The sequence below is a fragment of the Herpailurus yagouaroundi genome, unplaced genomic scaffold (assembly GCF_014898765.1).
Source record: "Herpailurus yagouaroundi ecotype Mexico unplaced genomic scaffold, PumYag 254, whole genome shotgun sequence".
NCBI lineage: Eukaryota > Metazoa > Chordata > Mammalia > Carnivora > Felidae > Herpailurus > Herpailurus yagouaroundi.
In genome coordinates, this window is record NW_024412471.1 from 2,102,219 (window position 1) to 2,126,519 (window position 24,301).

A 24,301-nucleotide genomic window follows, 5' to 3' on the forward strand; every position below is an offset into this window, starting at 1 on the left:
CGCAGCGGAAGAACTCGAGCCCACCAGCCCCAGCTCCCGGGTCGCCGTTACGTAACCCACCGCGTGCCCACCGAGTAACGGAAGACCCCGCCCAGCCCTAAAGCCCCGCCCCTACCGGCCGGTGAGGTGCCGTGCGCAGCTCTAGGGGAAGCTTCCTCCCCTTTCCCCTTTTATGGGAGTACCTTTTTTTTTTTTTAAGATTTGCTGACGTCACCGAGTAGGACTGGCTCTGAAACCTTGATATAGGAGGCCCTCTCTCACTCCTTACTTCCGCTTCCTTCAACTGAGGAGTCAGGGCCTCCTCCATTTTTCTCACCCAGGAGGAGGAGGCGGCGGCGGAGGCAGCAGCAGCAGCTTACGATGTTTGGCCTCAAGAGAAACGCTGTAATCGGACTCAACCTCTACTGTGGGGGGGCCGGGTTGGCGGCCGGGAGCGGCGGCGCCTCCTCTTCGGGAGGGCGGCTTGTGGCTGTGGGGAAGGAGGCCACGACCAGGCGAGAGGTAGGGGGAGGGGAAGCCGGTGCGGTGATTGGCGGAAGCGCCGGCGCGAGCCCCCCAGCCACTCTCGCGCCCGACGCCCGGAGGGTCGCGCGGCCCTCGCCCATTGGTGCCGAGGGTCCCGACGTCACCGCGACCCCCCCGAAGCTGCTGTTCTTCGCGGCCACCCGCTGTGCGTCGCCGCCTGAAAAGATGGAAGGCCCAGCCGCCGACGCCATCATGTCGCCCGAAGAGGAGCTAGACGGGTACGAGCCAGAACCTCTGGGGAAGCGGCCGGCTGTCCTGCCTTTGCTGGAGTTGGTCGGGGAGGCCAGCAGTGGCCCCGGCACAGACGGCTCACTGCCCTCGACGCCACCCCCAGCAGAGGAGGAGGAGGACGAGTTGTTCCGGCAGTCGCTGGAGATTATCTCTCGGTACCTTCGGGAGCAGGCGACCGGCGCCAAGGACGCGAAACCACTGGGCGGGTCTGGGGCGGCCAGCCGAAAGGCGTTAGAGACCCTCCGACGGGTCGGGGACGGCGTGCAGCGCAACCACGAGACCGCCTTCCAAGGTAAGGGGGTTGGTTAGTCGCGGAGGCTGCGCTGCCCTGGTTCACCTGTCCCCGGACTTACCCACCGAATGGGGGTGGAAACCGAAAACAAGTCAGTGTTGAAACGACTCGCAATCTATTTCTGAAACCAGAATATTCTGGCCGTGAGTCATTGTTTCCGCCCATCTTAATTCTTGTGGAAATGGCAGCTCTGTTCAAAGCCCGGAAAGGGTGGGATGTCATTTTTCAACTGGGGTCGGCACGAATTCTGTGGACCCCAAATAGCGATTTCCCCCGCCGTGGGTGGGCAGACCGATCATGCGCCGGTTTAGACAAAGGAGGCCGTGAGAACCTGCATGCTTTTCTTCCTCTCAGGCATGCTTCGGAAACTGGACATCAAAAACGAAGACGATGTCAAATCTTTGTCTCGAGTGATGGTCCATGTTTTCAGTGACGGAGTAACAAACTGGGGCAGGATTGTGACTCTTATTTCTTTTGGTGCCTTTGTGGCCAAACACTTGAAGAGTATAAACCAAGAAAGCTGCATCGAACCGTTAGCAGAAAGCATCACAGATGTTCTTGTAAGGACAAAACGAGACTGGCTAGTCAAACAAAGAGGCTGGGTAAGTTTGTTTTAAGGTCGAAGGGGGCCTTGGAATGGAAATGGAATGAAGGATTTTATAAAGAAGGTCTGGGGCTATTTCAAGCTTTTTATGATGCACAACTCAGGTTTCAGGCTCTAACTTACGGACCGGTTTGCCTAATACTGATTTAAGTAGTGGGCTCACAGAGATAGTGTGGTGTGACTGTCTTGAATTCTTGCATCAAAAATCCCGGTTCTGTAGCCTGTTTTACTGGCTTTTGAAACTTTTGTTTTTGGTATTGTAATTCAGCTGGATACTCTTCTGTGGATACAAATTATGAAAAAATAAGAATCACCTGGGCGGATGATAGTAAACAACGTTTCTGAGTGTACCCCCCCCCCATTTGTCTTCTGCCGTCTGGTGTAAATAATATTTGGTTCATTATGTTTGGGGGGGAAACCTTAGATATTTTAATTCATCTTTCTTTATGAATAGTGTTTTTAAGCCATTGGAAACCCATACTTGAAAATGTACTTTTCTTTTTTGTTTTCTAGGATGGGTTTGTGGAGTTCTTCCACGTAGAGGACCTAGAAGGTGGCATCAGAAATGTGCTGCTGGCTTTTGCAGGTGTTGCTGGAGTAGGAGCTGGTTTGGCATATCTAATAAGATAGCCTTTTAAGTGCAATAATTGACTTTTAACCAACCCCAGGCACCAAAATCACATAACGACTGCTGTGAATCAAATGTATTTATGAAGTTGGACTTCAAGCTGTCCAGGCTGTAACCTCCAAGAGTTCTACTCTAGCAACGTAGAAAAGCAAGTGGCAAGAGGATTATGGCTAACAGGAATAAATACATGGGAAAAGTAGTCCCCCTTGAAGAGTCACTGTCTAAAGCAAGGTTCAATTTCAGCAACAGGCAAACTGGGGGGCCATGGAAGAGGACTTTTAGAGTTAGTGAAGATGGTAGGCTTGAAAAGACTTGATTTCCTTGTCTAGAACAGGAGAGTGGCCAGTAGCCAGGCTAGTCATAGAGTCCATTAAATGTCCACTGAAATAATTAACTTCTTATAGTGTTAAAAGAGAAGCACTAACAATGGCAGTGATCTGTATAAATTGGATTTAAGCTACAGGTAATAGAACTATGACTAGAAGCCTCAGTACTGTACAACAGAGTGTGAAGGGAAGCTTTTTCTCTGCAATTAGCTTTTCCCAGGTGTACTTCTTCAATAGAAAGTCCAAGTGCTCAGGACTTTTTATACCTGTTCTACTTTGGCTTGGTTTGAGTGGTTTAGTTTATTAGCCTAGTAATGGCCAAGAATACTTGACTTAAGGCTCAATAATGACAGTTGCAAATATGAAAATATCCTCAATTTTTAAGACAAAAACAACTTGTAAATGTATTTGTCTGTAAAAATTGTATATATTTTTACAGAAAGTCTATTTGAAATGTAAAGGGATGAAAAGTCTCAAAATACATTAATTTTTTCATACCCGTTTGAAATTTCCAACTTCTGTAGTTAGGAATCTATTTCTTACAGCTTTTCTATTCTAAATTTTGTCCTGGTCAGTTATAGATTGTATACAGAACCAGTTGATGTAAGTGTATGCAACTTGGTTGTAGTGGAACAATTCTGATTCATAACTGTGCAGACTTTAATTTTCCTATCTGATTTTGGTAAGTATTCCTTAGATTTTTTTTTTAACTGCGATTGAAAAATTGAATGGAAATTCATCCTTTCACTTCATTACATGTAGGTTTTCAATAAGTGAGTCAAGGTGGAGTTTTAAGTTTGGTGGGCGGTGCCGGCTGGTGACTTAGAAATAATGGGTTCTGATTGGGCAGCTACTCATTTCAGTTCTTTCCATTTGAGTTAATTTACTGGTGAAATTTAAATTGAGTTTATGAGCTCATCTTCAAAGCTTTTGCTAAAAGATTTTCAGCTGTTCCAAATGGGACATACTAGCAGTATGTGTATAAAAAGATCACATCAGGTGTATGAGAGACATTTGATCCCTTGTTTGCTTAATAAATTGTAAAATGGCTTGGAAAAGCAGGCTTATAGTCTAACCATGGTGCTATTATTAGGCTTGCTTGTTAAACACAGGTCTAAGCCTATCAATAAAACAAATACTTATGTTTCATTTCTCTTAATGATTCCCCAACTTTGTTCAAATTTTTGCATTGGCATCTCTTTGGATTTCAGGCTTGATGTTTTATCAAACTTACTGTTTATTTTCTATACTTCCTTGAAGTATTTGCTGCTTGTTCTCCCTGTACAAATAGTTATATCAATTCCTACATCCTTACCATGCCATCTCTGAACTCCTACTGGCCCTTTTAGTTTTTGGCACTATGAACCCTAAGCAACCCCCCAGGAGACCACAGACCTTCATCCTTAATGAATTTTATCCTTGGGAGGTGGTAGGTAGTACAGTGGGTGCCATGACCATGAGAGACATGTGGTGGAGAAGTTCCTTTTCCTTTGATTGGTACCTTTTCAGTTACTGCTTTATCCTATCTTTGGGGGAAAAGTTTTTAAAGTCCCTTTAGGAATTTTCAGAGAAGGGGGACAACAAATGGTGTGACTTTCTCTAGGTTCCTTTATGTTTGAAAAAGCTCATTTAAAATTACAGAAAGGGATGGGTTCTGTTAGACCTCAGAGTTCTATAAAAGCTGGTAAACTGAAGAAAGCTTCTGTAGTAGATCTAGGGTCATTTGAAAGCTTCATCCTTGGAACGTAACCTTTGGTCTGTGGACTCCAGATGAAAACAGGCATGAATAAAATGACTAAGAATGTAATAAATAGGGAAGGATTGCCCTGCCTGCCCATCCTTGAGCCATAAGGTCATCTAGCTAGAGCTATTTTTACCTATGTATTTATCGTTCTTGATCATGAACCACTTATTTATGTCATGTCTATCTCTAAGGACCTGAAAGCACTTTATGTAGTTTTTAATTAATCTGAAGATCTGGTAAAGGTGACTAAAAGGCCTGTCTCCCCATATCCACTTGTGGAAATAAGCGCATAGATGGAGATTGGTGGAGTTTAGGGAACCCACCCCAATTTTCTAGGTGTGACTGCTGAAATATAGAGAAGGATCTTAGTTGAAACTTTGGGTCAGGGGCCTGGAGGGCTTAGCGCAAGTGCTTTGGGGAAGGTTGGGTGGTTTTGTAGGGAGAGGAGGCACGTGTCCTCAGTGCTGGCTAGCTGCATAGATCAGGCAAATCCTCCAGAATGGAAGGGGAGGGTTGTGTGGAAAGCTGGCTCTCAGCAACTTGTCTTCTGTCTCTCAGGGAAAACATGCAGTCCTGTAGTGTCCGCGCACACTCTGTTGGGGGCGAACATCTTGGTTCTGGTTAAAGAGCTCATGCTATTGACAGCTGTGCCAGGAAGGGTTAGGACCAACTACAAATTAACATGGGCTGTAAAATGTAGTGTGTTTCCCTAACTTCCTGTTTTTTCTGAGAAGAAAATAATAAACCTTTTATTCAAATGCAAGGTGTGGTATGGGTGTTTTCTAATCGATTATTGTCTTCTTCCCCCCACTTAGGCCTTTTTAGGGAAGTCAGCTGAGCAAATAAGTATAAGTGAGTTGACCAGCAAAAGCCCCATAAAGCTAATTTGCTCTCGGGCAAAGGATAGTTCCCTTCAGAGTAACCATTTCATTGAAATCGGGGGTGTTGGGTTTTGAAATGTATTACTGTGGTACTTTGGAGTAATTCTTCTACATTTTAAGTGAGAATCAAAAATCCTGATTTTTCTTTTAGTCACCATGTGCTGGTATAATTTTGAGGTAAGCTGTTTCGTTACTGCATTTACTGTATCTCCCCATCTCAACCTTTTCAGATGAAGGAGCTAGAAGAATTAACATCCACAGTTTAAGAGTTTTGATAAGATTCTTGGTACTGTTTCAGTACTTTTCCCCTTTCCTCTCTCAAAAAGGAAGTGGAGAGTAAGCACTTAAATTTCAGAAACTCTATCTTGTCTTCAACTACCTTGAAAGAAAGGGAGCTGAATCACTATGGCAATGTGCAAATATGAAGTTTGCATATTGGTTTTAAAAGTCCTGAGCACCGGATGCCAATTGTATGAACAGGATTCTGTGCTTTTGTGCACTTAGAAGCACATTTCTGCTTGGAAGCTCCTATTTTTCTGGAGCCTGACTACCAGAAGAATGCAACTTTTTATCCTTACAAAGAAAGTGGTTACATACTAATGCACTCCTAAGCAGAAAATTGAGGGGAGGGTAGCTTAGGACCCAAGGGCCCAAATCTTGGCCCCAGCTAAGTTGTACACAGTGCTATTGCTCCCATTGATAGATTGTGATGTGAAGCCATTTCTGTGGTCATGTTCCTTAGTTTAACACCTTAAAAACTTGGCTCAAATGGTAACCAGGTAACATGAGTCACCGAGGGAGTCAAAATAATCAACACTTCCCTTCATTTGACACAACCAAGACTTTGTCTTTCAGTTCCTGTTTTTGTGACTTTAGAGCTACCTCTTGCTTCATATAATTTCCTTTCAGAAAATTTTAAAGCAGTTGTGACAGCTGGTGGATTTTACAAAAGTTAAAGTGAAGTAACTTGTACAACTGGTGTGTAGCATGGATCCAGCCAGATTCCCAGAGCATGGGTGGTTTATTCCTGGAGTTCAAGATGATCTATCTTAGGGGCGCCTGGGTGGCGCAGTCGGTTAAGTGTCCGACTTCAGCCAGGTCACGATCTCGCGGTCTGGGAGTTCGAGCCCCGCGTCAGGCTCTGGGCTGATGGCTCAGAGCCTGGAGCCTGTTTCCGATTCTGTGTCTCCCTCTCTCTCTGCCCCTCCCCCATTCATGCTCTGTCTCTCTCTGTCCCAAAAATAAATAAAAACGTTGAAAAAAAAAATTAAAAAAAAAAAGATGATCTATCTTAAATTATCCCTAGCTCTTTTTGGCCCCACTTGTTCAATGATTACAGAACTTTGTCTTCTGAACCCTACCACACTGTTCAAAGGCTTCTCAGTTTCCAGATTTGAAAACTTAGACCTTCTTTGGTTTCAGAGTTGTTACAGTGTTATCTTAGTTATGTGAAGCATGTGGAAAGAAGGGGTTGGGAATCTGTCTCCAGGCAGATGAAACAGACCTAAGAATTCAGTGGGGTTTTTTTTTTTTCTTTTTTAAGATTTTATTTTTGGGGCGCCTACCTGGCTCAGTTGATAGAACATGCGACTCTTGATCTCAGAGTCATGAGTTCAAGTCCCACGTTGGGCGTGGAGCCTACTTAAAAGATGAAGTAATCTCAACACCCAACATGGGACTTGAACCCACAACCCTGAGATCAAGAGTCCCATGCTCTACCAACTGACGTTAGCCAGGTGAGCTGAGAATTCAGTGTTCTTTACTAATAATTCTTGTGAGGTAAAAAGGGTACCTGTGGCAGGTTTTTGTACCCACAGCATACCTGGTTTCCCTTTGCAGTTCCTTTCTTTACCTGAATAGAATAGTAATTCTTAACTGGTGGGAAATCTGTGAGAGCCAAGAAAGCTACTCCAGATTTTACCCCTTCCAAGCATCCATTTCCAGGTCTTATTTCTGCCATTGGTCTCTGTATTCTTAACTCACTTTGCCTTCCTATTTCCTGTTCAAGGATTACTTTCCGTTTAGGAAGAACGTTTCAACTGTGCAATGAGCTGGGACATTTAATGAGCTCTAGGCAGCCAGATGTTTGTTGAGTCTCTTCATCCATTACATGTCAGTGAACTACTTGCTATTTACCTTGCACTATTGGATGCTGGAATTATAAAGAGAATAATTCTTTCCCTCAAATTCCGTCAGAAAAAAAAAAAAAAAAAACTAGGGAAAAGGATGTCTGCCTGGCTTAGTCAGTGGAGCATGCGTCTCTTAATCTCAGGGTTGTGAGTTCAAGCCCCACATTGGGCATGGAGCCTACTTAAGAAAAAAGGAACAGTGGGAAGACACATGGCAACTAATGGTAGATCTTTGATTGGACCCTTGGTGAAAAAAGCTCTAGTGTGCACAATTAGGGAAATGTTAATATGGGCAGTATGTTAAATGGTACTGTATCATGTTACATTTCTTGAGTGTATTGTAGTATAGTTATATAAGAGAATGTTCTCAGGCTGAAGAGTTGAATGTATCACAAAACCATATAATGAGAAAGCAATTGTGCCAAGATGGCTTACAGGCTTACAATCTAGTAGGAGTGATAACTATGGATGAAAATAATTAGAGTACATTTCATGAAGTGCTATGATAAAGATATTCTAAGATAAAGGGTGGAACAAAGCAGGGTGACCACTTCTGGAAGCAGATGGTCAAGGGTTCAAAAGAAACTTTTGAGGTTGAACCTTAAAGAATGAGTAGGAAACAAACATGCACAGAAGCATGGAGTTGGGAAAGAACTTCCAGGAGTGCAGGGGGAGGGTGAGGAGGTTTAGGTCATTTTTTTTCTTCTCATTTCCTCCCCTGCCTGCCTTCCCCTTCATCATACATAGCCACTGAATGTATCTCTTCAGTTTCTTCCATTTGTGGCCTTATATAAAAATAACAAGGGGAGCCTGGGTGGCTCAGCCCAACTCTTGATTTCAGCTCAGGTCATGAACTCACAGTCCTGGAATTGAGCCCTGCATCAGGCTCCACGCTGAGCACGGATCCTGCTTGGGATTCTCCCTCTCTCTGCACCTCCCTGGCTTGTGCATGTGCTCTCGCGTGTGCTCACTCTCTAAAAATAAATAACATTTAAAAAGATGGAAAATCCCTGGTGGAGGAAAAAAAAAAAAAAAAAGATGTGTCTTTGGTCTTAAAAGTCTGAATTTGGTGTAAATGACACACAGCTGGGTGGATCGTGTTTATTTGGGAAGCAGAGAAGATAGACCCCGTTGATTGTTTTCCCGTCACATCAGTGGTGGCCCTGAATACACTCGGTCTCAGATTATAGCCGTCCCTGGATCTTGGTGTAGGAGCTGGCTTCGGCAGACCTGCTTTGAATCCAGCTGTTTTGAATAAAGTCGTCTTCAGAACCTCACCTGGGGTAACTCCCTCACCAGCCATCTGTCCTTTACCCACCCAGGTTCACACAACCAGGCAAAGGAACCAATTTTTGCAAGTCAGAACCAAGAGTGCTGTGCACTCTAGAGAACAGACTTTTAATAAAGGACAGCCTCCCAAAGCTATTTAACGGGACCCCAAGATACTGAATGGTGGCTCCACTCTTCCTAATCCCGTTCCCGTGGGAGACTTGATTACAGCTATTCCCATCCTGGTTACAAAACCAGTTTGCTCTAACTGCCCAGTCTTCCCCACAGGCTGCATTCTTGCCCATGAGCTCATTGTTTTGGCTTCACTGCCTGTATAAATCCGCAGCCAGTGCCAGAGGTCTTAGCCTGGGCCCCCTAACTAGCTGGGGCTGCATTCCATTCAGAATTTCACCACCCCCACTTGGTTTTCTTCCCGCCCTCATGTGGTCACATGTGTGTGTTTATTCAAGTTAGCCTGGGACAAGGTGTGCTGGGAAAGCCAGCCAAGGAAGCAGACAAGGAAAAGAATGTTTAACTGTTAGGTTTCATCCTGGATTAGATGACTTTTCTACTTTGTTTTGATTAAGAAATGTCTTCAGTTCTGTGCCCCCCCCCCCCAAAAAAAGGTTAATTTTCTTGTCTAGTACGGGGAGCTGGTTTCAAAAAATTTGCTACCCATTTGAGTCCCCCCCCCCTACTTGGCTGAGCTGTCTCTCAGGTGTTGAGACTTCAGAGAGAGGTAGGGGTTTCACCTGGGAAACCTCGCCTTGGAGGTTTCTGTGCTCAGATCTTTCATGAACCCCACCCTCAGCTCACACCTCCACTCCTGGAGCAGTTCCTACCCACCGTCTGTCCTTGTTGGGAATGGTGGCCAGGAGGGACAGCTGGGCTGCTGTAAAGAGCAGCTATTAGGTTTCGCTGCTTTGTTACTGAAATTTCCTCAGAGGATGGCTTGTTTATTTCCTGAGACCCTGAAAGCCCAGATCTAAGGCAAGGTGGGCCCACCCAGGCTGATGGGCTTTGGGAAGGGCATTTCTCTTATGTGGTCAAGTTTTGAATTAATGTTGTATGCGTAGCAGTATACTCCTTTCCTCTAACCCTCTCTTCATCTCAGAAAACAAAAAACAAAACTGCAGACTGAGGTTGTGGGAGGTGACATTTCTTCATTTCTCAGAAATCCCTCATCAGGCAAAGTAGAGAAACAGAAATAGGGAAATAACTTCATGTCGAAATGAGGTTGTGTGGTGTGTGTGTGTGTGTGTGTGTGTGTGTGTGTGTGTGTTTTGAAATGAGGTGGCTTGTTTTCAGTTTTAAGGAACAACAGCTTTGGAAGAGCTTGGTAATAGTGGAGAGGAAAGACAGGCAAGGCACGGAAAAGTACGGCATGCACATTCTAACCCCAACCTGAGAGCCTGAAGTTGAACCCATTCCTCCTCTAACTACTGAGGTTCTTTCCCAGGCCACTCCAGCAGCTCTCTGGTGCTGCCTGAGAAAATGCTCTGGTCCATCTGCTTCCTTCTGCACCTCCCCTTCAGCTCATGTGGCTGGTTGTTTCACTAGGATCTCCCTGCCATGCCCATGTACACCTTGTTTTGGACTACTCTTGCACATTCCTCCCTCAAATTCTACCTTCAGACCTCAACCCTTGAAACACCTCCTAGAGTTTCCCCAGTCTCCAGGGTCAAGGAGCCCAAAGTCAGAGTCAGAACTTGTGCTGTCTAGTTTGAAGTTAACGCAACCTGTTTATTGCTCTCAATCGACTCAGACTTAGGTACTTTCCTGAGGCTTTCTACTTCCTGTGGAAGAGTCCCCCCCAACCCCCACCCTTTCTAGCTAACACCTCTTCATCACCTGCCTGTGACAAATATGCCCCCTCTGCTCTAACTTTCCCACCCAGCTGCCTCCCAGCACCTGCGATGGTGGTTTTGAGTGATGTTGGGAGGAGGGTAGGAATGTGGGAACCTCCAGCCCCACCACTCACGCCCAAACTACAATCTCTTGATTCTGGTTTGATTCTCTGTAGTGCAAGGAGAGGGGAGTTCTCCCTGATTCAGCTTACTCTGCTGGGGGAGCATGTTAAGTTAAAATGAAGTCTCTATCTGTAAAACTAGGCAGAAGGGGAGAGGGAGACATTAAAGAGGATCTGGTCGGAGAGAATTTGGAGGGGAGTTTCTCCTGGCATGTTGTTCCCACTCTATCCCTCCGCCCTCCCACTGCCTAGACCCTCCAACCATATTTCTGCTCTCGAGGACTCCTGGGAGAGGGAGCCTCAAGGCTGAGACACTCATGCCATCCCGGGAGGCCAGCCAGTGGACCCTGTGCTCTGTCTCACTCCTAGTTAGCAGGCACTGAAGCTGCTGGGGTGAGGAGTATGGGTCTCCACAGACTCACCCCTGCAGCTGTGAGCACCTGCTTGCAAGGAGGCCCAGAGGGGTGGGGAAGTCTAGGAGATAAATTTAGTCTGAAGGCTGCAGCTTGATTGGGTTGGGTAGTTACCCTGGGGAAGCTAGGTTGGGGGAGGGGAGAGGAATTCTGACCTAACTGAATTGAGACCTCATAAGTTCACCCCCTCCTTCCCCCCTGTCACACACACACTGAGAAATGAGGAGCCCTCGGCAAGACACTGGCTGGCCTCTGCACGCTTGCTCTCTCTTGTGCATATCAAGATTGTTCCTATAACCACCCCACCCCCACCCACCTCAATTCTCAGGGGTCCAGTTCCTCTGAGTCCTTCCCTAAATTCCCCCCAGTGCACCAAGCCTAGAGGCCCCTCTACCACATCTCTCTGGCCTTGGCTTGCAGCTTCCTCTATCCCAAGTCCCTCTAGAGGGTTTCAGAGGTCAACAGAGAGGTGTCTGGCCACACTACTACCCTCTATGGGACCAGGAAAAAGGGTTGCTCAGGGTCAAATTCCCCTTCCTGAAAGCTTCCATGTTGACCCCATACTGACTTCAGTGACCCGAGGAAAGAATCCTTAGGGGCTGCACTGAATCCTACTTAGCTTTCAAATGAAAGGGGAGGAGCCCCTGGGTGGCTTATTTGGTAGAGGGTCTGACTCTTGGTTTTGGCTCAGGTCATGCTCTCAGGGTCATGGGATCGAGCCCAGTGTCAGGCTCTGGGCTGAGTATGGAGCCTGCTTGAGATTCTCTTTCCCCACCAGCTCACACTCTTTCTCTCTAAAATAAAATGAAAGGGGACAGGGGGAAACCCCCAAACAAAAGCCCATATCCTGAGAAGTCAGAGGCTGGTCGCTGTGAGGGAGGTCAGGGGCAACCAGAAAGAGCAAGGAGGTGCGGAAGTTGGGGGAACCCTAAGAGGGGCTGTGGCTGCATTGCCCACCTGTGATTGGTTCTCAGGCTCAGGCCAAACTCCAAACCTGCCCAGCAACAGCCCTCAGAGGCCCTAAAAGGGAGGGAACTTCAGGGAAGTCAGCTGAGCTGGGGCCACCGCCCAGGCTGCAGCTTCCAGGAATCGCTGGGAGGGCCCCTGCTACTCACTGTCACCCCTCCCTCCATGTTAGGACTCCGCCTTCAGCTCTCAGTATCCACCCGGCTGGCTCTCAGGCCCCACTTCCCTAGTCCCCCCCATCTCTGATCCCCTCACAGGTTCACTACAGAGAGGAACATGTCTGACACCTCCTCTTGAGGCTCAGGGTCTTCAGAGACATTGACATCGGGCTTGCCTTGTACCCTCTTTCCTCACTTGTTCCCTTTGGGCTAGTTTCATTTTCCTTTCCCTCATTCCCTTGGCCTCCTTCCTCACCTACTGTCCTCCCAAGAAGTTGCCCAAGGTCTTCCTTCTCAGCCACTTCCAACCCAGGGAGAGTCTAAGTCCCAAGGCAGCAGTATGACACCAGGGAGCTGCTAGAGAAGTCCTGGTATCCTTCATGAGATTTTGATGTGTTCAGGAAACAGCAGAGTTCAGTTGTTTCCGCAGGCCTTTATTAACGGTCTTACTTGGCCAGACTTGAGGTACAGGGATGGGAAGAGGGAGGCCTCTAATGCGGATGAATCTTTTCTGTTGCACTGCATCCCCCTTCCTCTCCTAGGCACAGGGACCCCTGGAAGTGTAGCTTCCGGAAGTGGAGACCTGCACTCAGACCTCAGAATTGCCGGGGTCAGGGAAAGGATCTGTATTATATGTAAAAGGCTGCTCACTCACACACCACCTCTAGCAAGCTATTTACCTTGAGAGATGACAAGGGCGAAGGAGGGAGGGAGACAAGCGTGATACATCTCTGAAGAATGTGTCTTTGGCAGGACATCCAGTACTGACTTGGCTCCGCCCTCAACCCCGCCCTCAACCCCTAGAGCCAGGCCAGGCTCCTCCTCCTCCAGCCGTTTCCGCTGAGGGAAGGGGGAGGGGCATAAATCAATTTATTTACCCCTACCCTAGCAAAAGCAATAATAAACCAAGATCCTAATAGAGAAATAAATGAGTGATAGCAGAAAAGACGGGGGAGGCAGGCAGGGCCAAAAAAAGAGAACAGGAAAAACAAAACAAAACAAAACAAACCCTTTAAAGCCAGCTGCCATTGACAGCAGGGCTACTAGATTCCAAGAGATTTTATAGAAAGACTCGGCCTACTGAGAAACCCACCACAGGCCCTGCAGTTTCTCCTCAGCTCTGGAAGCAAGCTTCCAACTCTTTACCTAAAGCGGGAGAAGCGGTGACCTCTAGTGGCCAGTGACCAACCTGCAGGGCCTAGGTTGGCCAGGATCCTCTCCCATGATTGGGGCTCACTCATTGGCCTTTCTGGGCCCAGACTCTCCGCCTGGGCTCTAGGCGCTGTTCCCCTTCCCACCCCTCATTCTGACCTCACACTGCTTTTCTAGGTGGCCCAAGTCGCTGGGTTCCCATCAGGACAATAAAGAACCTCTTTCTCGTTTGTCATAATCATCTTTAATAAAAAATAAATTAGTTCTGGGGTGGGAATCATTTTAGGAGGTGGGGAGCGGGAGCAGGGGCTAGGGTGTCTTGTTCTAGCCTTTCTTTTTTCCATCTTCTGCCCAGCTGGTCCCTGCTCTGGGGAGGTAGTCTCTCTTTCTGGGGCAAAGCAGGATTGGCAGTGGCTGACCCTCATCCCTAGCTGATTATGAAAGGTAGGGATAGAGAGACTAAGTATGGGGGGAGGGGTTGGAGGACAAATGGGTGGTTTAGAAGATGTGAGGCCTGAACATGAGAACTGAAGTGCAGGGCACAAAGTTGGGGTTGGAGAAGCCAGTCGCCAGGCAGTCTGGATTACTAAGGAGCTCTCAGCCTAGAAAAGTCTCAGGGAAACAGGCATGGTCCCTCCCCATTCCTCTTCAGTTTAACCTCTTTTTTTGAGAATACATGTGTGTGAGCACACACATCCACGCGGACCCAGATACACACGTGGGGCCTATGTGCACACATCCCCTCAACCGCACACAGACCCAGCCACACACATCGTGATGGTTATCTTGCCGCCCACAACCACCCTAGGGGACATCCCTGATGAGACTAGGGCAGGCTGGAGAGCCAGAGGATATAGAGTGGGCTGATGGGTGGGTGACTGATGGTGGAAACCATGAGGAGAGGGTCTCTTGGACTCATTTCAGGCGGGCTCTGGGGGAGAACGCTCCAGGACATGGGCGCAAGAGCGGCAACAGGTGGCTGTGTAGTAGGGATAGACGCAGAGACGGGCCTGTACCACCAGGGGGCAATGTGGAGAGCTGTCCTTGCACTGATCATCTGGGGACAGAGGAGGCCAGGGGGCACAAGACAGTCACCCAGACCCTTCCGTTTGGAGGTGCAGTGCCCACTCCCACTGGTCCTTTCTCATCTCCCCCACACTTCAGTTAAGTCCAGTGTATTAGGGTTAGGGGGAAAAAGGGGCTCTTTACCGGGGCGCTGGCTGCAGGGCTGGCTGTTACAGGGTTGTTTCCTGGATGGCCGCAGGTGAGGAGGGCATCGGACGCTGAGGGTCTGGTTGGCGGTCAAGCACTGGACCTCCCTTGTCTGCACACCCCCCTGGCAGGAGCGAGAACACTGGGGAGACCCCAACTATCAAATCAGACCTTCGCTGTGACCTAGGCTCCTCCTGAACCCCACCACCTTCCCTGAAAGTAGTATGGGGGGTGGGGGCTCTCCTGGAACACTGTGAAATCCCACATGGACGGGTCCCCCACGTCTATAGGGAGTAAGACAATGGTAAACCATCGCAGCTGGCCTCATCCTGGGATGCAGTGGGGATACCATAAGAGGAGCCCCCCTTTCCCTGGAAGTCCATGCAGAGCAGGGTGAGGGAGCCAGGCACTCACCGGACTCCAGGGCGTGGAAAACCACCGGTCCTGGCAGTCCTGCCCCTGACAGGGCTGCAGGGCAGGAGGCCTGGGCAGGTGGGAACAGTTGCTGGGAGAAGTCACGTTGAACTCAGTACCCAGTTTGGACACACAAATTATGTCTCTACGCTGTGTGCCAGAGCCACACTCCGAGGAACACTGATACACAGGAAAGGGAGGGTGTGCAAGGGGCAGAAAGAACAGGGATCACTCCCACCGGCCCACAGGGAGTCCCACCAATGGGCACCCCCCTCCCAGGCTCTTGGCTCACCTCAGCCCAGGGCCCCGTGTACCAGCACCAAGTCATCTCACAGGGTCCTAAGCTGCAGGCACGCATGTCAGGGGGACGGCTTCCGGGCGCACAGCTCTGCTCACTGGTCCCTGCTCCTGATTCCTCCTGGCCCGCCCCATGGGCCTCCCCGCTCCCCAGGCAAACCACAGACCTTCGCTGGATTCCTGTGCCACACTCGGCTGAGCACTGTTGAGAAGGTGATGGGTAGGGGAGGAGGAGAGGTGAGGGTGGTGTGTCCTGGATCCCCAGAGTTAGGGAGTGCCCAGGGTACCAGCCAGATAAGCAGAACCTGTGCTGGGAATCCAGGACCCTAATGTGAGCTTTGCTCACTTAGCTCTGAGTTTCTGGCATCAGCAGCATCTAGCACACAGTAGGGCTACTGACGTGTACTATGCATACTGACATGTGTTGGAAAGAAGGGTCCTGGGTGTGGGGCACCAGGGACGTGGGGCTTGGATAAGGGGTGTAGGGCCCACCTTGGAGCTCCAGTCGCTGTGGAACCAGGCTGTAGTACAGGGCCCCATGTCACAGGCCTCTCTGCTGGAGGGCCGTGGAGGGCCTGATGCACACTCCCTCTCGCTCACTTCATCACCATTGTTTCCCACACAGCGAACTTGCCGACTCCTCTGGCCACGCCCACACCGCACAGAGCACTGAGGGTAAGAGAGCATCCCAGAGCCTGGACCCCCAGGCTTCCTCCCTAGCCGCCAGCTCCAGGTCTGTGGCCTGGGAACCAGGACCTGCCTTTCGTCCCTAACTGGGCAGTTACATGGCTTTATGCGCTGAGGGGCAGGCTGAGCAGGTGGCTCTGGGCTGGAACCCCTGGTTCAGTGTCTTATCTCCTTTATAGATGGGGGTCTCACAAGAGATCTTGTCAGTCAAAAAGCTTCTGCTGATTAAAAAAAAAAAAAAAATGGAAAAACCACTGCTCTAACTCACTGGTGCCTTTCATCTAGGGTCCTTCCCATTCTGGCAGCCTCCTGACCCAGTCCCACTCACCTGGCTCCAGGGGGAACGAACCTCCCAATGGCCACAGAGGCGTAGCTGACAGGGCTGGGTGACGTTGGGCCGGGGGAGATGTCCGCAGCGCTCCGGAGGCACGGAGGAGCCACCCCCCCCAAACTCCTGCCGGCAGCGCAGCTGACGGTGCTGGGTGCCAGGGCCACAGGAGCGGCTGCAGGATGTCCATTCGCCAGCCTCCCAGCTGTGGGCGTGGTGGGGCATGGGAGAGGCAGAGATGCAGAGGAAGAAAACAGAGACACAGAGATGCGTGGGGCTGCCATATGTGGGGCAAGGGATGATGGGCTTGGGGTGGGGAGGCCCTGCAGAGAAGGAGCATCTTCAGAACCTGGAATCTGAGTTCCCTTGTGGGGCTCAGGCTGCCGGGGTTTTCTTGCTGTCTGGGGAATGTAAACCTTTCTACTGACATGCTGTCTGTCTGCAGCCAGGAGACCTTGGGTACTGGGCCCAGAATGCAGGTGGGATCCTGAGCAGGGACGGCTGCTGTGTTTTAGGACCCTAGCCCTCCCTGGGGGTCATACTCACTATGGAGGGCACGGGGGACCGTGGCAGGGCTCCAGGGGGTCTGGGGGCCTGGCTCCCATGGCACAGCTGTGTTCATCCAGTTCCTCCCCTGACTCACGAGAAATGCAGAGGAAAATGGGGCGCCAAACACCTGAAAGGGATGAGAAGGAAACCAGGGGAGGCAGTCTGGCTCAGAGCCCAGCGTCAGTGGGGCCCCAGGCATTGGAATCTGACTTGGCACAGAGTCAAGGTGTGGACCCACACTCCTGAATGTGGGATCAGGCGTGCCAAGTCAGGGATCTGGGCTGCGGGTGCCCGGAATCCAGGCTGGTACACAAAGTCTCACCTTTCCCACAGGATGCTGAGCACTCCGAGTGTCCCACTCGTTTCCAGTATCCAGTCGGAGACCCCAGGGGAGTCCTGGGATGGGGTGGAGCGCGCATCTGGGGGATCCGCACCTGACGCTGGAGAGTGCCTGGGGTCCGCGCAGGGCGGGGCGCCAAAGCGGGTGGGGGCTCTACCCTCAAAATCTCTATGCAAGGACAGTGGAGTAGATGAATCAAATGCACCCCACTGCCTCCAGACTCCCCTTTCAGTCCCTCCCTGCCTCCCAAGTCTGGGGAGCAGAGTCTTACCCTGCTGGAGGTGGGGGAGGTGGGGCTCTGGGGTGGTGCTCTCAAGATCTGGAGGAGGTGAAGAGATAACATACTGATAAAAAATGCCTGGGTTTTCCTCCTGAAAGATCACCTGGGAAGAGAAAGAGAAGGTATGAATTGTCTGGGGAAGCAAGAAGGGCATACCACTCGCCTTCCCTCCATCTTGAGACCCACAGCTTTGCCCTCAGAGGGAAAGCCTCCCACCACCCCCCAGCAGTCCAGCTTCCTGGGCCCCAAGCTCACGTAGACATCCACAGGCTGGGTAGTGGGCCCTTTGGCTGACAGACTCTCCCCCTTGCCCTCCTCTCGAGAAGGACGGTTGTACAGGAAGACAGTCCCACTGGCCGTGTAGGACCCAGGGGGATCCACAGCCCAGTTTCCATTGATGATGGACTGGCCCCCAGGGCCTCGAAGGGCTGGAGATTGGAGATCAGGACACCAGATCAGTCGTGATGTCCTTCTCCTAGCACTCCCTAAGCCATGCAGAGCCCCAGATGCCCCCGTTCTCTCGCTCTCTCCACAGGGCAAGGAGGCCCCGACTTCTCTCTGCTTGGCCCATTTGCTGTGTTCAGAGCAGGTGTAGAGGGCTGAACCAGGAGACCAGGAATGGAATGGAGACCCAGGACTCAGGAAATCCAGAGAACTCACCAAGGTAGTTGGAGCTGGGCCGGAGCTGGGCGATCTGGAGCTGGGAGGCTCCAGCAGGAATCGACAGGATCTTCTGATAGCCCAGAGGGCCCCCCCGGTCAGTGAGGTTTCCTGAGATGAGGTGGCAGGTGGAATCATCACCCCCACAGACCCCACAGCCATCTGGACGCCTGCCAGAGCCGAGGATCCCATCACAGCCGGGGCTCTGGGGGAGAGTGAGGCAGGGACCGCTTGAGACGAGATACCACCGCACCCCAGCCTCATCCTCTTCGGACTCTCCAGCTTGCCCTGCACCTTGATCTTTACTGCAAGTGAGAATGTGTTTCTCTGCCAGCCCACCAGCCCCAGCCAGCCTCCACCGAAGTGTGTATATGCCTGAGGGGGTCCTTCCTACAGTTCACCTCCTGGTTCTGTTCTCACTTCCAGCTGGGCAGGGAAGAACTTTCCTCTGTGCAATCTCAGCCTAGGGTTTTGTTTCTGTGATGATGACTAAGGAGACTGTGTGTGCATGCCTATGTGTGTGTGTGCATGCGTGTGCACACACACAGACACACCATCCTCCCTCACCAGACAGCGTCCGGCCACACAGATGTCTAGGGCTCCAGGCTGACACAGGGTCCCATCCTGGACCTTTTCGGTATGACGGACATAGAAGCGGAAGCCACGAGGACGGCAGTTCAACTCACAGCGTTGGGAGCCCTGAACTAAGAAACAGGGTAGAAGGGTGGTTAGCTGAGGTCCCTGGCGAGAGGCCAGCTGGCAAAGGTCCCGAATTAGCTATAGGGCATCCTGAGGTTGACTACGTCACTAGGATGAAGGGAATATGACAATTGTATTTTCTCAAAGGTTCCTTTGAGGGTCACACAAAAGTTGAGTCAGATCAGTTGAGGTCACGGAGACCAGTGAAGAGGCTGTGAATCGTGAGAGAGGAGATACTTGAAACCTATGATCACGTGAGCTCACAAAGGGGTTTCTTGGCATCAAGCCGACACAGGCCTAAAATCAAGTGGATGGGAACTTGGGAACAGGTGGTCTACAGCAGCCAGGGCCCACGGTGCACCACACCCTGCTGTCTCCCTGACCGTGCCCCTCTCATGTCGACCCCACCTCCTGGGATGGACTTCCCAGAGGAGGCCAGCCAGAAGGTGCCTCTGGACACTCCCCCTCCCAGCCCGATCCCTCTGCTGATGATCCCATCGTCATCTGACAGCTGCGTCCTGTCTGGAAACCCACTCCCCTTTCTGTGCCTGTGCTGTCTCTTCACCCTGGCCCTGGCCCTGGGAAATAAAAGAAAATACTTCACAAAAGGGAAATACAAGGGCCTCCAGAGGAGATCTAGAGGGGCTGGGTGTCTCCCTCTTCCTGCCATCCCCCAATCTTAAGCCAGTTCAGCTTCCCCAGGGGGGGCTACAAACCTCACCTTCTGTGAAGGGCTCCCATTGGTACAGCTGGCCCATGAACTCCTGGGAGTCAAAGGCTGAACACTGCAGGGCCCGGGGGTCTGGATGCTCAGGGGGGCAGGGCTGAGGTGGGGGGGATACAGAGGAGTCAAAGCTGGGGAGGAAAATGGGGGTGTGGGTCAGGGCTGGATCTGGGGGTGTGGGAGGGAAGGTCGGGTCTGTGGAAGAGCTCCGAGGCCCCTACCCTGAGGAGGTCAGATGCCAAGGCCCTTCTCCCTCAGGTCCCGATCTGACAAGCCGAGGCCCCAGACTCAGGGTCAGGGGAGCAGAATTGCAAGTCTGGGGAGGGGATGGTCTGAGGAAGAACTCACCGCTTGGCTGCAGGCTCTCAGCTGCTCACTCTCCCCAGAACATCTTGGGACAGGGCTACTGGGAGCAAAGAGGCTCCAGAGGGAACTGGAGTGGGGACCAGCACTCAGCAGAGGCAACCAGCCATCTGGGTAGTGAGGGGCAGGCTCCATGAGGGACCCTTGAAGATTCCCCCCAGGACTCCATTGCTCCTGGCTCTGGTGACCTCTGCCCCGGGGGGCAGAAAGGAAAGGATTAGGGTGCCTGTCTGGCACCTGGAGACTGGCCCGACCCTGGGAATTTGGCATTCTTGGCTGAGGGGGCATGTGGAAAGAGCTACTGTCCTCTGGGGAGGGGATGGACAAGAGGATGTCTGTGCCAGAGGCTCTGGGGTGGGGCCGTGTGGGGGCAGGCTTGGTTCTAGAAGGCCCCTCTGTCTGAGCAGCATGGGGGCTTCCGGGCTCTGCTGGGGGGGACAGGGGGCGGGAAGACGGTTCTGTAGGAGGGAGCTGAGCTTGAGCTGTGTGGTTTGTGGAAGATGGCTGTGTTCTTGGAGTCAGGGATGAAAGAACTGAGGTGTGGGGGATCTCGGATCTGCGCAGCCTCCGGGGGTGCCTGCGGTTCCGATGGAGTGGCAAAGCAAAGGGCACTTTCCCATAACCAAACATTCCCGGCTTGATGGGGTCTCGAACTCGGGATCTGAGAAGGTGTAGCAGACACGCGGTCACAGCTCGGGCCAGCTCCGTCCGACCCAGCCTCTTCCCCGGCTGGGCCGGGCCCCCGCCCCCCCCCCCTCCTCCTCCCGGCGTCTACTTTGAGCGCCAAAGATAAGCCTCCCGCTGCCACGCATCCTTTACTCCCGGTCCCTCAGTCCCAAGCCCCGCCCCTGACCCAAGTCCCACCCTTCCCTGGATCCCAGCCTCACCTCCGAGCTGCTGGAATCTCCTGGGCCTCTGCTCTCCCTAACTGGGAAGCAGGACCTCGAAAGGGGCCACCTCTTCCCCGAGGCTGTGGCCTGTACAGGGGGAGGGTTTCTCGGGAAGTCTGGGGTCTGGAGCCCTGACCTTGGGGGAGCAGAGCTTCTGGGTGTCTTGGGGGCCGGGGTGGGAAGGGCAGGCCCTGGTGTTGAGCTGTAGGGAGCTGACAGGTCCGACTCCTGCGCTGCACCCCAACTCCACAGGGCTGGGAGCAAGAGGCCCACTGGTCCCAAGGACCCCAGATGCCCTCAGGGCCCTGGCCCTCCTCAGGGGGTGTCTGAATAGAGTGTCCAGACAACACCTATGTGGACAAAAAGGTCAGACAAAATTAGAAGGATTTTCGCGTAACTGTGCAGAGTATCCACTCCAGTGCCTGAGGGCTGGGGCTGTTGTTACTGGCCTGAGGGCACATTCGGTAGCACAGGTGAGACTTGATGTTATTTGGCAAAGAGTTAGTGAGCTGGGGGGTGGGAGGGAGGCTGGGAGGGCAAATGCGAAAGGGGCCATCACTCCAAGGCCTGTAGGAGTGGGGTGGAAGATAGGAAGGGGGCAGGGTCCCAGCCTCTGGTGCCTGGCTTACCTCCTGATCCAGGCAGAGCTCAGGAAGGGACAGAAGCAGCATCAGGCACAACTGGGACCTGCAAACCGGCCAGAGGAGGTGTCACAACACCCCACCCCCACCCCCAGCAGGCTCCCCGCATCCTGATGCCAGCTTCTCAGAAAGCAGAAGTCACTCATCACTTGCCCCCGCCCCGCCCAGTAGTGGCCTATCCGTCACTTTCAGGAGCAGAGTCGCCCCCGCAGCCGGCAGCCCCACAGCTTACCTGCCCGCCCACTTCTCCATCGCTCCTCCCTCGAAGCCCCAGGCCGGGAGAGGGGACCGGAAGTAAACACGCTACTCCGGCATCTGAGCGTGCAGGGGGCGCGCTCTGCGGGGACAGAAGCCCGGTGGTCACCTCTCCAGTCTCCAGAGAGCTGGGGTTGGCAGGGATGGCTCCTCAGGACATCGAATGAGGATGGAGGTTCGGGCGGGGAGGGGCGTCCCACCCTTTTCTGACACTAAGGGTGAGAGCGGGAAGGAATGCTGCCCCTTCCCGCCTGCCGAGACTGGAGGGTGGGGGTCTGACCTCGGCCTCCCGACTGTGGCCCAGTCCCCTCCCCTCAGCCTGCAGGAACTCCTCAGCCCCTCCCCCATCCCAACCAGGGGCTGTTTCCAGGCCAGCTCAGGCCACACAGGCCACACAGGCGCGCACATCTCCCCTAAGATGATTTTCTTCTGGTCCCACCTCCCGCCCTCCCAGGGGTCCCAGACGGTTGAGGAGGGAGGCCTGGGCGAGGACATGCCAGATGCCGGCTCTGAGGAGGTGACAGGAGGCCGCTCCTGCCTCCCAGCATTTTCCTACCTGCCTCCCAGCATTTTCTTCCCTTTAAAACTTCTGGAGCCCCAGGCACATCTCTGCCTCAAACACTTTCTAGCCCAGGGATAAACTAAGTGGGCCAATGGTTTGATCTGTAGAGAAGCAGGTGATTTTCCCCTTGCGATGTAAGGGGACACCTCCCTGTAACGAAGGCTCATTTCAGGTGCGACCATGATGGGCAGGGGGGCCCCCCGGGCAGGAGGGATGCAGCCAGAGGGGCCGTTGCTCCCCAGTCACACACCTCGCACTCTGAGGAGCCGGGAAGTCCTTCCTCAAGTCTAGCTTCCATTAGCAGGGAGGTGGAGCTCCGAAACCTCCCCTGGTCTCAAAGCCACAGCTGCCCCACCCCTCCAGCCCCTAGCTCCCTCCCACGAGCCCTCCCCACCCCCACTCCTCAACCCGCTCTTAGTTCTGCTTTCCAGGAAAAAAAAAAAATGTTTCTGTTGGATCTGAAAGGCACCCGGGAGAGGAATCCAAGGAGCTAATGCTGAGGTGGGCCAGCTCAGGGGCAGGAAAATGGCAGAGGGGAGGGCAGGAATGTGCTTGGGGGTAGCAACATTCAGCCCCACTCCCCTCCCTGAGACCCCAAGACGTGGAAATGTAAGTGAAGGTTTGCGGAGGACGAGCCTGAGTGCACAGGGTCACCTCAGCTGCTTGGGGTTGGTAAGGGGTTGCTGATGGCTGCTCTTCCCCCCCCCTCCTCCGCTGGGCTGGCCACTGAGGTCACCAGCTCCACCCTGATGGGGGCGTAGGGGCTCCAGAGAAGGGCCAATGGTCCACCCAAGCCTTCAGCTCTCTGCCTGACTCTGTGCCTTGATGCTGAAGAGGAGAGATGGGGGTGTGATCACTGTCTGCCCCTTCTCTGCTGCTGGGCACCCACCCTTTCCACTCCCTCTCAGCCTCTGCTTCTCTCTGCTCCCCCCAGGGTCTGTATCTTGCTGTCTCTATGGGTCTACCCAGTACACATAATCCCATCCTGAGCTGGGTTTGGCTTCGGCAGTTCCCTGGAGAAGTGAGGGGTGGGGGTGGGGGTGACGTGAACTCCTGGAGCCCTGGCCAGGCCTGGCTCCCTCTCTGGAAAAGTCCTACCCCACCCCCTGCACAGCTGGGCAGGGGGCCGACACCCCCTCCGCTGCAGAAACAGACACACATTTGTGCTTCTCCCCCTTTGCATGTTCCTCATCTGGTGTGTCTCTCTGCCCAGGGTGAGGAAAGGAGAGGTCAGCAGTGGTCACCCTGGTGCCAGGCTGGAGGCTGGTCTGGACAAACCTGGGCTCCTCCTGGCCACACCTCCACACTGGCCAGTGAGGATCAAGAAGGGGAGACCTGGGAAGGGCCACACCCTTCACCCCCAGAGGGACCCACTTCTGGGAAATGGGTCACTGCTGCAGGGGGTGGAACAGCATGTTTCAGGGCTGTCTGGAGACTCCCTAGCCTGGGTCAGAACTCTGTCCTCACTGTGCCAGCCTCTCCTGGGTCCTGGACGACCATTCCAACAGGTGTCCTTCCTTTCTAATCATCAGGCTGAGCTGGATCAGGGGCACCCGTCGGCATCCCTCCCAGGGTCCCCAGCCCCATCTCCAGAACTGGAGGGGGTGGCAGGGGCACACACCGTCCAGGAACACCCTTCCTGGAGGAGGAGAGCAGGGGACGCCAGCGCGTGCGGGGAGGTCCTGGGTATGTTTTCCAACTTCGCTCCGTGACTTAGTAGGAATTTTGGCTGATTTTCCGCCCGGGTGATGGGGCCAGAGTTCCACAGGATCAGAACGCCCTCCCCAGAAATTCGACCCCAGGGACTGGAAGACCTTCCGAGGCTACAAGAGCTGGGGCTGGGGTCGCGGCTGGGGCGCGACCGCGGGGCACGGGGCGCGGGGGCGGGCGCTGGCGAGCGCGGCGGGGGCTCTAACGGGACCCGGGGAGAGAGGGCGGCCGGGGCCGGGGCTCCCGGGGCGGGGGAGGGGGAGGTCTGTACCTGCTCCGCGCGGCCCCAGCGGCCCGTTAACCCTTCTGCGCCCGGACGCTCCCTGGAGGCAGCCTCGCTCCGCGGCGGCCACTGCGGCCCCTGAGCCTGGCTCGGGACACTGCCGCCTCTGGCCGCGGCTCC

The 24,301-nt window shown here is 52.7% G+C and overlaps 2 protein-coding genes and 1 long non-coding RNA gene across 4 annotated transcripts; 1 reads left to right on the plus strand and 2 right to left on the minus strand.

Annotated features, from left to right (window-relative positions):
• Positions 1–264: 264 nt before the first annotated feature.
• Positions 265–5,113, plus strand: MCL1 (MCL1 apoptosis regulator, BCL2 family member). The gene is made up of 3 exons (XM_040461211.1): positions 265–1,048; positions 1,403–1,650; positions 2,166–5,113. Exons 1-3 carry the CDS (start codon positions 361–363, stop codon positions 2,280–2,282), a joined length of 1,053 nt encoding a protein of 350 aa, XP_040317145.1. The 5' UTR covers positions 265–360; the 3' UTR covers positions 2,283–5,113.
• A 3,334-nt stretch (positions 5,114–8,447) lies between these two features.
• On the minus strand, positions 8,448–13,238 carry LOC121021056 (uncharacterized). The gene is made up of 2 exons (XR_005786408.1): positions 12,816–13,238; positions 8,448–8,605 (listed from the first exon to the last, which is right to left on the minus strand). It is a non-coding gene; the product is annotated as an uncharacterized LOC121021056 (long non-coding RNA).
• A 270-nt stretch (positions 13,239–13,508) lies between these two features.
• ADAMTSL4 (ADAMTS like 4) lies at positions 13,509–24,294 on the minus strand. 2 transcript variants are annotated; one of them, XM_040461185.1, is made up of 18 exons: positions 24,170–24,294; positions 21,604–21,708; positions 21,360–21,417; positions 20,728–21,080; positions 19,826–20,501; positions 19,475–19,577; positions 18,622–18,758; positions 18,055–18,259; positions 17,650–17,822; positions 17,386–17,497; positions 17,097–17,282; positions 16,772–16,901; positions 16,226–16,430; positions 15,703–15,879; positions 15,206–15,412; positions 14,914–15,093; positions 14,497–14,641; positions 13,509–14,344 (listed from the first exon to the last, which is right to left on the minus strand). In XM_040461185.1, exons 2-18 carry the CDS (start codon positions 21,621–21,623, stop codon positions 14,208–14,210), a joined length of 3,204 nt encoding a protein of 1,067 aa, XP_040317119.1. In that variant the 5' UTR covers positions 21,624–21,708; positions 24,170–24,294; the 3' UTR covers positions 13,509–14,207. The 2 variants fall into 2 exon arrangements, with proteins under 2 accessions (XP_040317119.1, XP_040317120.1); XM_040461186.1 differs by lacking the exons at positions 21,604–21,708; positions 24,170–24,294 and having other exon boundaries at positions 20,728–20,817; positions 21,360–21,421.
• Between the last annotated feature and the right edge of the window lie 7 nt (positions 24,295–24,301).

What these genes read in the sequence shown, in the direction of transcription:
- ADAMTSL4 (XM_040461185.1), bottom strand. Translation starts at nt 21,623, where the DNA reads ATGGAGAAGTGGGCGGGCAG. An exon ending in AGCTCTGCCTGGATCAGGAG is followed by an intron (nt 21,081 to 21,359) that starts GTAAGCCAGGCA and finishes TTGTCCACATAG; the next exon opens with GTGTTGTCTGGACACTCTAT. An exon ending in CCCAGCCTGTGGATGTCTAC is followed by an intron (nt 17,498 to 17,649) that starts GTGAGCTTGGGG and finishes TTCTCTTCCCAG; the next exon opens with GTGATCTTTCAGGAGGAAAA.
- MCL1 (XM_040461211.1), top strand. Translation starts at nt 361, where the DNA reads ATGTTTGGCCTCAAGAGAAACGCTGTAATCGGACTCAACCTCTACTGT. An exon ending in CCACGAGACCGCCTTCCAAG is followed by an intron (nt 1,049 to 1,402) that starts GTAAGGGGGTTG and finishes TCTTCCTCTCAG; the next exon opens with GCATGCTTCGGAAACTGGAC. An exon ending in TAGTCAAACAAAGAGGCTGG is followed by an intron (nt 1,651 to 2,165) that starts GTAAGTTTGTTT and finishes TTTGTTTTCTAG; the next exon opens with GATGGGTTTGTGGAGTTCTT.